This window comes from Salmo salar, chromosome 10, assembly GCF_965601325.2.
Source record: "Salmo salar chromosome 10, fSalSal1, whole genome shotgun sequence".
In the NCBI taxonomy this organism is placed as follows: domain Eukaryota; kingdom Metazoa; phylum Chordata; class Actinopteri; order Salmoniformes; family Salmonidae; genus Salmo; species Salmo salar.
Window position 1 is genome coordinate 12,538,281 of NC_138300.1, and position 13,416 is coordinate 12,551,696.

At 42.2% G+C, this 13,416-nt stretch overlaps 2 protein-coding genes and 1 non-coding gene across 7 annotated transcripts in view; all 3 read right to left on the reverse strand.

Annotated features, from left to right (window-relative positions):
- LOC101448002 (lysine-specific demethylase 4B) overlaps positions 1–482 on the reverse strand; it is a 92,414-nt gene extending 91,932 nt beyond the window's left edge. For 4 of the 5 annotated variants that reach the window (XM_014215844.3, XM_045687322.2, XM_014215843.3 and 1 more), the window contains exon 1: positions 329–481. The gene's annotated coding sequence lies outside the window, so the exon portion shown is untranslated. Of the gene's footprint in view, positions 1–328 lie in introns of all 5 variants that reach the window. The other variant, XM_045687321.2, reaches the window with a different exon arrangement.
- A 450-nt stretch (positions 483–932) lies between these two features.
- LOC106613510 (E3 ubiquitin-protein ligase UHRF1) overlaps positions 933–13,416 on the reverse strand; it is a 51,259-nt gene continuing 38,775 nt past the window's right edge. Inside the window, exons 8-17 of the mRNA XM_014215847.3 lie at positions 12,908–13,031; positions 12,266–12,373; positions 11,986–12,090; positions 11,579–11,685; positions 10,944–11,106; positions 6,689–6,826; positions 5,092–5,212; positions 4,761–4,915; positions 2,670–2,768; positions 933–2,559 (exon numbers count right to left, since the gene is read on the reverse strand). Of these exons, the coding sequence (XP_014071322.1) occupies positions 2,413–2,559; positions 2,670–2,768; positions 4,761–4,915; positions 5,092–5,212; positions 6,689–6,826; positions 10,944–11,106; positions 11,579–11,685; positions 11,986–12,090; positions 12,266–12,373; positions 12,908–13,031 (1,267 nt within the window). The 3' untranslated portion in view covers positions 933–2,412. The remainder of the gene's footprint in view (positions 2,560–2,669; positions 2,769–4,760; positions 4,916–5,091; positions 5,213–6,688; positions 6,827–10,943; positions 11,107–11,578; positions 11,686–11,985; positions 12,091–12,265; positions 12,374–12,907; positions 13,032–13,416) is intronic.
- LOC123724993 (small nucleolar RNA SNORA22) lies at positions 11,413–11,550 on the reverse strand. The gene has a single exon (XR_006757470.1). It is a non-coding gene; the product is annotated as a small nucleolar RNA SNORA22 (small nucleolar RNA).

The following is a 13,416-nucleotide window of genomic DNA, read 5'->3' on the forward strand; positions in this document are numbered from 1 at the left end:
AGCAAACCACAGCTGACATTTCTTACAGCTATATATGCTAGCTAAAATTGGTGTTCTTACACTACGTGTAAGAAAACGCAAATGTCAGCTGTTGGTAAACTCTCAAACGTTAACAAGTGTCGAATGGCCGGTTATGAGTTCATTTGAATTTGGACAGCCTGTACAGTCCGCAGGCTGCCTTCCCCATTCCATAAAAGTCAACAAAACAACCACCACCATTGCTGCTGCTGGCTTAGGCTAGCTACAACTGTTTAGATCACACCAGAAATAACATTTGCATCTAAGTGCACTTGATCCCCCAAAAATTAAGCAAATCATTCAATATTACCTTCCGCAGCAAATTATTTTCCTTTATTTTTCTCAATCGATTTCTCGTTTTGTAAAATCCACACGATCGATTACCGTTGAGCATTAGCTAGTTGGATGCACACAGACGAGCTCGGCCTCACGCCTCCTTCTCAATCTTCAGCTCAATGATTGGCCAGAACACGTTTGTAGGTATTCACTGGATACGTTAAAAGGCTTTATTTGGCTGACGTCGTTGATAGATGGACAGATTAACCAATAGCAAGAGCTGAATCAACATCCGGTTTTGAAGGGGTTAACCTCGAGGAAGCGTCATTTTGCAATATCAAAACTTACCAAAAACAGAATTACATAAACGTGCAAAAGTCCTCTGAACGGTGTTTCTCTGAAGACATGTACAATTGATCGAAATAGAGCCACGTTATTAGGAAAAGTGCAGCATCCTTTAAAACAAAAGACAGCCGTGTACATATTCTTATAATGGCAAGGAACCTATGGATTTCAGCCAGGCAAACGCTTGCCAAAAATGTATTGTAAAATGTGGCAGCATAACGAATAAGCACTTTCAAAAGGACATGCTTAGTTCTATGCATTTATTGCAACAAAAAAAAAGACAGTAGTCATAATATTTAACAAAAGGCACAATTTATATTCTTTATATCTCAGTAACATTTCAATTTTGCAATTTTTATTTTATAAAAAATGTTGAAGATGTATTGGAAAATTCTGCACTTGGGAAACCATGTGCAAGCAAGTTACTTCTAAAACTACAAACAACTAAAACATGTGCTAAAAAATATACAATTTTTTTAAATATACATTTCCAGTCTATGCAAATGTTGTAAATATTTGAGCTATTACTAACATCTGCAGCTACTGGCATTCATTTTGCAATAAAACATAAGCAGAAATATGAAATTGGGCTAAATTACATTTCTGGATCTTAAATATTTTTCTGTTGAACCACTAGTTCAACAGAGCTAGATGTTTTCCATAGCCCTGCCATGAATCAAAAGGTTGTGGCACACCTAAACGGTGAATTGTGCGCAACCCTACAATGGTTACAGGTTTTACATCTTTGGGTTTGTTCAGATGGAAAACGTGTGTTTAGACCGCAGTTAAAGGGTTAAGGTGAAATACATTTTACAATTAGGAAATAATTACTACAAAATAGAAAAATCTGCCATTTTATAGATTAGCGAAAGGTATACGTTTCTGGGGAGTATTTTTGCTCTGCTCAAATTTAAATCAAATGTTCTGCAACTCCATCAGATTAAACATGGTAAAATAAACGAAAAAAGGTTTCAGAAAGAGTAAACACATACATTTTAAAGTACGTACATTACTGGAATGTTAATTCAACACAAAATGATCACATCCACCCCAACTACATTTCTATAGAAAATAAAATTACTTTAGGGTTCAATATCAAATCCAAACCCATCATTCCTTCTATTATAGCCCACAGTCATGTACTGAAGCACAAGTTGTTATGGATGCAGCAACACACGATGCTACATTAGACAGTCAAGCAGTGGCCACATGTAAAACAAGCCATTGAGCGATGGCAGGCACAATCTAAAAATCAGGACATTAACTCAAGCCCAGGATATGGAGGAAATTTTCTCAAAACAGGGTTGTAACGGATTTATCAGTTGTGCTTCGCTTATGAAATACATGAGCTAGGAACAGTACTATTGGACATAACAGAATATAAAATAAACATTCTATAAAGGGAATGTTTTCTAAATACAAATGTATGCAATTGATTAACATTATTACAAAATGTTCTACGAAGTACCCATATCGTATACATCTTAAAACAATGTGCTTGAAGGAATTAAACTTGTGTATTGATTTTGGCAAGTCAAGTTAAAATGCATTGTTAACAGAAGAACGTTAGATATATTTGATCAAGGCAGTTTCATAGCTACAGTTCATTACAAATAGGACCGGAGAAGATGGGATGGCATTTCAGCGACCAAACAGACAGCGTAATACATTTGCTAATTATATTAAGAAAAGTTATTTTTTTTTGCCTGTACTGCTTAACTGCCCTCATAGTTCATGTAGTCTCCATGCTGGTCAAGCAGCTGGAACGAGTTATCACCGTCCACTGCTGTATCCTGGGAAGAACTGGTTGAGAATGGCTTGGAGGGGTTTGTTGACACTCATTGGGTTGTTTTTGCCCAGATCGTGCCTGCATGCTGGGCAAGAGTACACCTCTGCCTTGAAAGACCGCTGAAGGCATTCCTAAAATAAATTTAAAAAATGCACCTTTCAATACCTCTTACTAAATATGTATTGCTCTTAATGGATGGAAAGGAAAAATCTCAGTGCAAGGCTAGCAAAGATCAACTTACCCTGCAGACATTGTGTTGGCACTCAGTGGTGATAGGTTGAAATACCACTTCTTGGCAGCATATACACAAGAAAACCTCCTCAACTTTGTTCAGGAATTTCTGGAAATGCAAAAATAACTGTTAAGTACCTAGTACCCAAACCATAGTAAGTGAGGAGATTGAGACATTCAGAAGCTGAAAAACAAAAAAGGATTTTAATGCATGCCATTTCCTCCTGGTTGCTACAATTCTAAGTTAGCCTAATTTCAGTTTGTAACAAAACAAGCAAGTATAATGTAGAGAGCAGGGGTCTCCAACAGGTAGATCCACCTTTGACTACCTCGCCAAGCATTTCTGAAAGTACATGTATTTTTGTCCCCCATTTTGTTCCATCTAACTGTCATATACACAAAGATTTTAGATTAGATTTTAGTCATTTAGCAGACGCTCTTATCCAGAGCAACTTACAGTAGTGAATGCATACATTTCATACATTTTGTCTCCGTACTGGTCCCCCGTGGGAATCGAACCCACAACCCTGGTGTTGCAAACACCATGCTCTACCAACTGAGCCACAGCTACACGGCTACTTTCCAAACATATCCACATTGACATTATCCCACCCCTGGTTAGCCACTATTTGCTTAAAAAAGCTAACGCAACAGTATCTGCATGTTTGTTTACCACTCCTTATGTAGCCAGTTAGCAATGCTAATGATAAGTCTTGTGGGCAGACAAACTTTCCCCCAAAACTTTTATATTTTACCTTTATTTAAATATGGCAAGTCAGTTAAGAACAAATTTATTTACAATGATGGCCTACACCAGCTAAACCCGGACGACGCTGGGCCAATTGTGCGCCGATCTATGGGACTCCCAATCACGGCCGGTTGTGATACAGCCTGGATTCGAACCAAGGTGTCTGTAGTGACGCCTCTAGCACTGAGATGCAGTATCTTAGACCTCTGCGCCACTTGAGAGCCCCAATTAAATGTTAACTGCAGAGTAGGCTTACCTGAGAACTATATTATGATTATTTGTATCAACTGGGCGGCCATTGTTTTACAAACTCTGCCATGACGCGATGCAGCAGTAGGCACAACAGAAACATCACAAAACCGACACATTCCTCTCTTTCTAGATTCGCAATTAAAGGGGAATTACGCAAAGCCAAATGTATTTGTTTTTACAGACCTCAAATTGTCTTTTGATGTGATTTAAGCATTTGACATGGACTCAGAACATCCATTTGTTGTTCCTCTATGAATAATTTTGAGTAAAATGTTTATCCCAAACCACAAAAAAATTAAAACAAGAAAATTAATGGGGCCTGTCAGGCCAAATATTGATAATTAACCATTATAAAAAAAATTTTAAACAAGGTTGGACACCCCTGGTGTAGAGAATCATTGTACACCATATCTAAACTGCTGTGAAATATATTTTCCATAACCAAAGTTATTGTATTTTCAGCTTGTGTACAAAACAGAAAGACAAATGTAACTTAATGGGAAGCATAGAAATAGCGCATATAGAACAGATCTACTGCTTCTTAGACTTGCTTTCAATGAGAATGACAGATCCACAACACATATTTCCATGCGAATTTAGTCACGTCGCCCAAAAAAGTTACATATTGGACATTTTACAGGATGATCCATGTCGCTTTACCTGCATGATTTAATACACCACCTAAGCTTATATTGGTGTAGTGGTGAAGATAATCAAAAGAACCAGCATTACAACACCAATGCTGGCTGCATTCTAAGTTTCAGATTAGGGTTCTATGGATATCAGTATCGCAATACTAGGAAGAAAAGGAAATAAAGCAGACTTGAGGAACAGTCCTAACGATGGGAAAAAAACTGCCTTGTTATCACCCAGTCACGTGTTTATTTCGCAAGCTATAGCACACAATATTTTACATAAAATGTATTTTTTTTATAAAAAGGAACATAAGAGCTTAGTTTGCTTTGTTAAGGAAAATCAGGTCTAGTAGTATTGTGGTACAGGTATCGTGATAACCCTAGTTCAGATGGTCACAACAAAGACCAATTGGCTTTGCATTGGCATAAATTCCAATAATGTGAAATCTGGAACGGCTTTTCTTACCGGGCCAAGGGCCAGAGACTCCATGGCTTCGTCCCACACCTTCCTGTTGTGCTCGTCGTCCTTGATCCAGGCCTTCTGTTCTTTGGTCAGTTTGTAAGCCTCCAACTTCATCTTCTTGGGAGTGCCCTTGGCTGGCGATGACTTCTCTTCAGCTTCTGCAACAAAAAGACCCCCGCAGTGTGTAAGAAGACATGTGGTATTAACACAGGATAGCCTGTTAAATTATTATCTTAAAACATTTGCAGCTGTATTCTCAGTTGGAAATCTGAAATCTACCAGTGTCTTGTGTGGTTAAAGATAATTCTAGATCTAATTTGAAGAAGTAACTCACCGTTAGACTGAGACTTTCTTTTCCGCTTCCCTTTGGTGGGTGTTTCAGTTACCTCCTCGTTCTCCTTCTCCTTGTTCTCCTTCTCCTTGGCAGCCTGGGCTTCCAGATAGCCTTCTGGATACTGAAACCAAACATATTCCTCAAAACAAGAGCTTAAACTGCATAATCACCTGAGCTACAGTTAATACATGGTAGCAAAAATACTCATGTTCACCTAATTTCAGTTAGTCACATAAGAAGAAATGTATGTGAAACATGGTACAATCTAAACCGTTGTGTAGTTGGGATAAACAACATTATTATAACAAATATTTAAATTCTATAAAATTATAGTTATGACGATATTGATATTTGACTCCAAGTACCAATTCGTAAAAAATAAATAGCAAGGTAGCGTTAGCTAGCGCTAGTTGGCTAAACCTGCATCAAAATTCTCTCATCCTGTAGCTTGTTCGCCATCTTTTTAAATAGTTAGCCAACACTTTCAGTACTTTTATTACGATGACTGGTCAAAAGTAATTCTCTGCAGCAGACATACACCACCCCGTTCAATTGAGCACTCCTACAGACAGTCGCGTGACCACCATGTCTTGCTACAAAGCATGCAGAGGCATTCAGTTACTGTTCGATTAAAACGCAAGAGTGGACAAAACAAGTGACCTAAGAGACTGAGCGTGATATGATCATTTGTGCCAGGTGCACCGGATCCAGCATCTCAGAAATGGCCACCCTCCTGGGCTTTTCACGCACGACAGTAGCTAAGGTTTACCGATGAATGGTGCGACGAAAAAAAATAATAAACGCCAGTCCGCAGTAGTCCTGTGAGCAAAAACAGCTCGTTGATGAGCGCGGTCGAAGGAGAATTGCAAAAGTGGTGCAAGTTAATTAACAGGCGGGCCACAAGCCAACAAATAACGGCACAGTACAACAGTGCTGTGCAAAACAGCATCTTGAAACACGCAACCTGATCCTTGTCGCGGATGGGCTATTGCAGCAGAAGACCACAACGGGTTCTACCTCTATTAGATAAAAACTAAAAACGGCTCCAGCGGGCACACAATCACCAACACTGGACAATTGAGGAGCTGAAAAAAGTTGCCTGGAACATGACCACGAGTTCAGTTTACTTAAGTGGCCTGTGCAGTCCCCAGACCTCCAACCCAATAGAGTATCTTTGAGATGAGATGTTCACAGCATGTCTGTACCGCCGTTCAATCTAAAGCAACTGTGCGATGCCATAGCATCAGCATGGACCAATATCCCTGTGGAACATTTCCAACACCTTCCAAAATGCCCTGAAGTATTCAGGCTGTTCTGGAGGCAAGGGGGGGGTTCCGACCTGGTACTAAGAGGTGCGTACCTAATAAATGTTTTGAACACCAAATCACATCAGCACCTAAGTATTTTTCTGTCTCTTCAAAAAAGCCAAATATCATATTTTTCAGCAGATGTACAAAACCGAAAGACATGCTTTAAATATTTTTATTAAGACTTGCTGTCAATGAGATCTATAACTCACATTTCTAATGTAAATTGTGTCAGGTCGCCGAAAAAGCTACATAATGGACATTTTAATGGATGAGCCATGTCGCTTTACCTGCATGGTGAGTCCAAGTTTCTTGATGCGTTCCTTGCCGTCCCGGGTCCATGGCGCTGGCTCGTCGTCATTTCGTTTAAGCAGATACCTCCAGACAAGGAAGCCAGACTTGCCCTTCTCTGGCCAGTATTTCACCACCTGGAAAAGAGACAGGCATTTTGTTCAGTCAGCATGGAACGGAGATTCCATTTACACTTGGTATTAATATGTGACTAATAGAGACAAGACATAATGGAAATAGGCTTGTAAATTGCTAATATGGTTACATTACAGAGGATCATATGGAACCTAGGCTTGGACGGTATCCCATGGTGCCGGAGGGCATGGCTGCCAATTTATGGGCCCTTGACCAACCGTGCTATTTTGTACATAAGGTTGCTGCTACCGTCTCTTATGACCGAAAAGAGCTTCTGGACATCTGAACAGCGATTACTAAAGTGGACGAACAACATGAATAACATACAGCTGGCGGATTATACACTATTGTGCTCCTGAGTGGCGCTGTGGTCTAAGGCACTGCATCTCAGTGCTAGAGGCGTCACTACAGACACCTTGGTTCAAATCCAGGCTGTATCACAACCGGCAGTGATTGGGAGTCCCATAGATCAGCGCACAATTGGCCCAGTGTTGTCCGGGTTTAGCCGGTGTAGGCTGTCAATTGAAAATCAGACTTTGTTCTTAACTGACTTGCCTAGTTAAATAAAGGCTCATTTTATTAATATTTTTTTTAAATAAAAAAATAAAAATGGTCAGGATAGAACAGCAGCTTCTGGTAAGACAAAGGGTGGCGGTTAATGTATATTTGTAAACAAAAGCTGGTGCACGATATCTAAGGAAGTCTCAAGGTTTTGCTCGCCTGAGGTAGAGTATCTCGTGATAAGCTGTAAACCACACTATTTACCAAGAGAGTTTATCTATATTTCTCATAGCTGTTATTTACCACCACAAACCGATGCTGGAACTAAGACTGCACTCAATGAGCTGTATACGGACATAAACAGTAAAACGCTCATCCAGAGGTGGCGCTCCTAGTGGCCGGGGACTTTAATACAAGGAAACTTAAATCCGTTTTACCTAATTTCTACTAGCATGTGCAACCAGAGGGGGAAAAGAGAAGAGAAAAAAAAGAAAACTAGACCACCTTTACTCCACACACATATGTGTACAAAGCTCTCCCTCCATTTGGCAAATCTGACCATAATTCTATCCTCCTGATTCCTGCTTACAAGCAAAAATTAAAGCAGGAAGCACCAGTGACTGTCAATACAAAAAAAGTGGTCAGATGAAGCAGATGGTAAGCTACAGGACTGCTTTGCTAGCGCAGACTGGAATATGTTCTGGGATTCGTCCGATGGCATTGAGGAGTAAACCACATCAGTCATTGGCTTCATCAATAAGTGCATCGATGACGTCATCCAGTGACTGTACGTACATACACCAACCAGAAGCCATGGATTACAGGCAACATCCGCACTGAGCTAAAAGGGTAGAGTTGTCGCTAACCCGGACTCTGAAAAAAATCCCGCTATACCCTCTGACCGTCAATACAGGACTAAGATTCTATCATACTTCACTGGCTCCGATGCTCATCGGATGTGGCAGGGCTTGCAAACTATTACAGACTACAAAGGGAAGCACAGCCGAGAGCTTCCCAGTGACACGAGCCTACCAGACGAACTAAATTACTTCTATGCTCGTGTTGAGGCAAGTAACACTGAAACATGCATGAGAGCAACAGCTGTTCCGGATGACTGTGTGATCACGCTGCCGGCAGCCGTGGTGAGTAACACCTTTAAACAGGTCAACTGATTACCAGGACATGTACTCCGAGCATCCGTTGACAACCTGGCAAGTGTCTTCACTGACAATTTCAACCTCTCCCCGTCTTGAGTCTGTAATACCAACATGTTTCAAGCAGACCAACAGTCCCTGTGCTGAAAAATACTAAAGGTAACCCGTCTAAATGACTACCAACCAGCAGCACTCACGACTGTAGCAATGACGTGCTTTGAAAGGCTGGTCATGGCTCAATTCAACACCATTACCCCAGAAACCCTAGACCCACTCCAATTTGCATACCGCCCCAACAGATCCACAGATGATGCAATCTCTATTGCACTCCACACTGCCCTTTCCCACCTGGACAAAAACAAACACCTATGTGAGAATGCTATTCATTGACTACAGCTCAGCGTTCAACACCATAGTGCCCTCGGAGCTCATCAATAAGCTAAGGACGCAGGGACTAAACACCTCCCTCTGCAACTGGATCCTGGACTTCCTGACGGGCTGCCCCCCAGGTGGTAAGAGTAGGTTGTACATCCACCACGCTGATCCTCAACACACAGGCCCCTCGGGGGTGCATGCCCAGTCCCCTCCTGTACTCCCCGTTCACTCATGACTGCACGGCCAGGCATGACTCCAACACCATCGTTAAGTTTGCCGATGACACAACAGCGGTGGGCCTGATCACCGACAATGACGAGACAGCCTATAGGGAGGTCAGAGACCTGACCGTGTGGTGCAAGGACAACAACCTCTCCCTCAACGTGATCAAGACAGAGGAGATGATTGTGGACTACAGGAAAAGGAGGACCGAGCACAACCTCATTCACATCAACAGGGCTGTAGTGGAGCAGGTTGAGAGCTTCAAGTTCCTTGGTGTCGACATCACTAACAAACTAACATGGTCCAAGCACACCAAGACAGTCGTGAAGAGGGCACGACAAAGCCTATTCCCCCTCAGGAGACTGAAAAGATTTGGCATGGGTCCTCAGATCCTCAAAAGGTTCTACAGCTGCACCGTCGAGAGCATCCTGACGGGTTGCATCACTGCCTGGTATGGCAACTGCTCGGCCTCTGACCACAAAGCACTACAGAGGGGTGTGTACTGCCCAGTACAGTACTGGGGCCAAGCTTCCTGCCATACACAACCTCTATACCAGGCGGTGTCAGAGTAAAGCCCTAAACATTTTCAAAGACTCTAGATACCCTAGTTATAGACTGTTCTCTCTACTATCGCACGCCAAGCGGTACCAGAGCACCAAGTCTAGGTTCAAGAGGCTTCTAAACAGCTTCTACCCCCAAGCCATAAGACTCCTGAACATCTAATCAAATGGCTATCCAGACTATTTGCATTGCCCCACCCCCTCTTTTACACTTCTGTTACTCTGTTATTATCTATGCAGTCACTTTAATAACTCTACCTACCTGTACATATTACATCAATTACCTCGACTAACCGGTGCCCCCGCACATTGACTCTGTACCGGAACCTCCTGTATATAACCTTACTATTGTTATTTTACCGCTGCTCTTGAATTATTTGTTACTTTTATTTCTTATTTTTGGGGGGTATTTTTCTTAACTGCATTGTTGGTTAAGGGCTTGTAAGTAAGCGTTTCACTGTAAGGTCTACCTACACCTGTTGTATTCGGCGCATGTGACAACATTTTATTTTAATTTAGTCCTTTTCTCATCCCAGGAATTCACGGTATTACCAGCATAGCACACAAGGGGGCGCTAAAAAAGACCATTGGGACTCTTACCTGAATGCTAACAAAATTACCAACAAATAGTGAAATCACAGCCGCCGTTAGTTTTTGCTCGTTAGCATTTAGCTAACAAATTAATTTCAAAGACAGGCAAACCCAGCTCAGTTATAAAAGCAAAGCTAGTAGCTACCAAATGTAGTTGTCGGTGAGTGTGGACATTTACAAGTGAAAGTGAATGAGAAATTGTGCAAATGAATAAAGTTGTGAGGTATGCTGTTCTGAAGGAAAAAAAAAAAAAAAAACACTAGCAGGAAGCACAGGGAAGAAATCCAGAGCTCTGACTTCAGGCAAAAAGTCATAAGACATCTGACGGCAAACATTTAGTAGTGAATTGAATTCAAGAAACTTCACCTCATGTAGCCGCACAACAGAGACTTGCCGATGGCTATAGAACGCTATGGACCAGCTCCCGCCGTGCTATTTACAAACATTTTACCGGCTCAACTGTTCTGGGGATCTACGGTAAGCTTCATATCGTAAAGTAATGTGACAGGTGAAATTAAGAACGAACCTGTGTCATCTCTACGTATTGCACAAGGTATTAACTTAAAGTAGCTACAAATATTAAAATGTATTAACTTCAAATAATTAGTTGACGGCCAAACCATCCTGTGGTTCTCTCCAAATACCCCGGTTTACTGCCCAAGCCTAATGGAACTTCATTTCACATGAAACATAAAAAAAAAAACATGAATTCCCACCTTGTAGATTCCGTCGTATCTGTTGCCATCTTCCGGGCTGAACTTGCTGTGTTTGCGGCCCTTGGAGCTGCGCACCACCCTGACTGGCTTGCCTGCCTTCCAGTCTTTTGCTGTGGCCCCATCCTTCTCGTTCAACGATGCGTTGCAGTTCAGAGCAAGAGCCCTTAGTCACAGGCAAATTAAGATTGAGTCTCATTTGAATGAACCAAATTGTGGACTGCAGTGAATCATCAAATAAAGACTCACAGTTTAAACATAAGACGTGTGCCATTTGAATCATTGCGTTCTAGCAAATCAATAAAAGGTGAATTGTTAGAACAAGTAATGATTGTTAAAAACAGTCACAAACCAGTGCGCAGAAGAGGCATAGACATGCAAAGCCAATAAGCCCAGCCATCTGCATATCACCAATTTCCCCTCATACAAAACTACTGCATCACCCATACACAAAGTTAGTGGCTTGGGAAAGAGTTGTGCTGGTCTGCTGAATACATGTAGGAGAGAAGATAGCTCCCCCAATGCAGAGGTAACAGACCACACTTCACTGTAGCACAGCTATGGAGACCAGGGAGAGCTACACAAGCATCCGTGGGTGTTCTCTGTGCAAAGAGATCTGATTTGTTTTGCTCACTAACCTGTTCATATTGGTGAGCTTCTGATCACACGACTGTTCGGCTGTCCTCTTGTTGCCAGACAGATCTCGCCCTCCAGAGCCGGTGTAGGTGAACTCATTGCCGTCATCCTGGGACCAATTGAAAACCAGCATTAGCGCAGTGACCTTTCACGCTTACGGTGTTCCAACCCTGCAGCTACCATGTTGGGCGTGGAGGGGGGCTTGTAATAGATGTACATGTGCACCACAGGCAGCCGGTGGCACCTTAATTGGAGAAGCCGGGTTCATAGTAAAGGCTGGAACGGAATAAATTGAACGGTGTCTAACGAGCATGTTTCCATGTGTTTAATACCATTCACGCCATTATTATGAGCCGTCCTCTCCTCGGCAGCCTCCTGTGATGTGCAATACGGAAGATGGTCTACATACCTGGTCGTCTTCATAGCCCCCAGCCAGCACTAGGGAGTAAGCTCCATCGTTGCTCCTCCCGTGGATCCCAGCAACATGTGGCCTGTGGCAACCAGACTCACTCACCTGCCAAAACAAAAACAGAGGATCGAAAATGTCAGCAGACAACCTACCAGGACCTAGTCATTGAAAAATTATTTTGGTCAAATTATGTTCTCATTTTTGGGGGTACATTATCCCCCCAAAAAACCTGCCGTTATCACTTTCCTTTTCAGCCTACTGCAGAAAGGCGACAACTCACCTGGACCCTGAACTTCCAAATACTTCCGACGGGGACGCCAGGGACTGGGCCGTAGTGGTTGGAAGGGACAATGGTGCACTGCTTGCTGCGGCCAACACAAGCCATGCCCTGATAGGAGAAGAGGTAGTGTAAAAACACAAGAATGTACTCAACTAACAACAAATCTATGTCAAGTTTAGAAGTGTGACAGTGGCCATGTCTGAAATCTAGCTTGCCTACTTAAACTGTATACTAATTGTACAAAATTATTTAGAACACCGTTTAGTAAAAACAAATACGCAACAAATATCAGCATACTAAGCTCATCCTACTGAGAATGCATCATTAATGCTCAATTGCGTTGATTCCCGTAATTTGTCTAGTTTGGCACAGCGCGTCCCCTCACCTGTTGTCATGTTGGTCTCAAATAAGGATTCTCTTCCTCAAGAGAGTGCTACGAATTCAACTAGATGAAAAGCCAGAATGTGTATGACCACCTGGCATTTAAAGCATACTACATTTTTGAAAATTTCACATACTATAAAATGTTATTTTTTCCACATACTCCAAATGCCTACTATTTAGAAAGCAAGTACAGTTATTCAGACAATGTACTTTTCCACTAAGAGGTATGCACACAGCACCATTTTGAAATGCCCTTACCTTTCCCCAGTCCCTCTGGCTGGTTGAGCTGGCGGACGCCATCTTGGATTTCTTCTTGCTGTCCTTGAGTTTCTCTCCTGCTAGCACCACCTCACTAGCATCGTTGCGGCACTCGGGACAATACCTAGAGGTATTGAAATAAATACAGATCAGAACATGTAGGCAACAGAACAGCCAAAACGTGTGACGCAGTACAAAACCACTGCATCACAAACGTGGAGAGTTAGTGGCATGGGAAAGAGTTGTGCTGGTCCGCTGAATTCATGTAGGGGACAAGATACCTCTGCATTGGGGGAGCTAACAGACCACACTTCACTGTAGCACAGCTATGGAGACCAGGGAGCGCTACACAAGCATCTGTGGGTGTTCTGACAAAAAGTCATTAGGACAGTACACCAATGACTTGTGCTCACGATAGAAAGCTGATAACGCTCGACTCAAAATGGCCAAATCAAAGCAGCTTGAAGAAACCATCACTTTCTCACCTCAAACTCCAATTAGAAACAGTT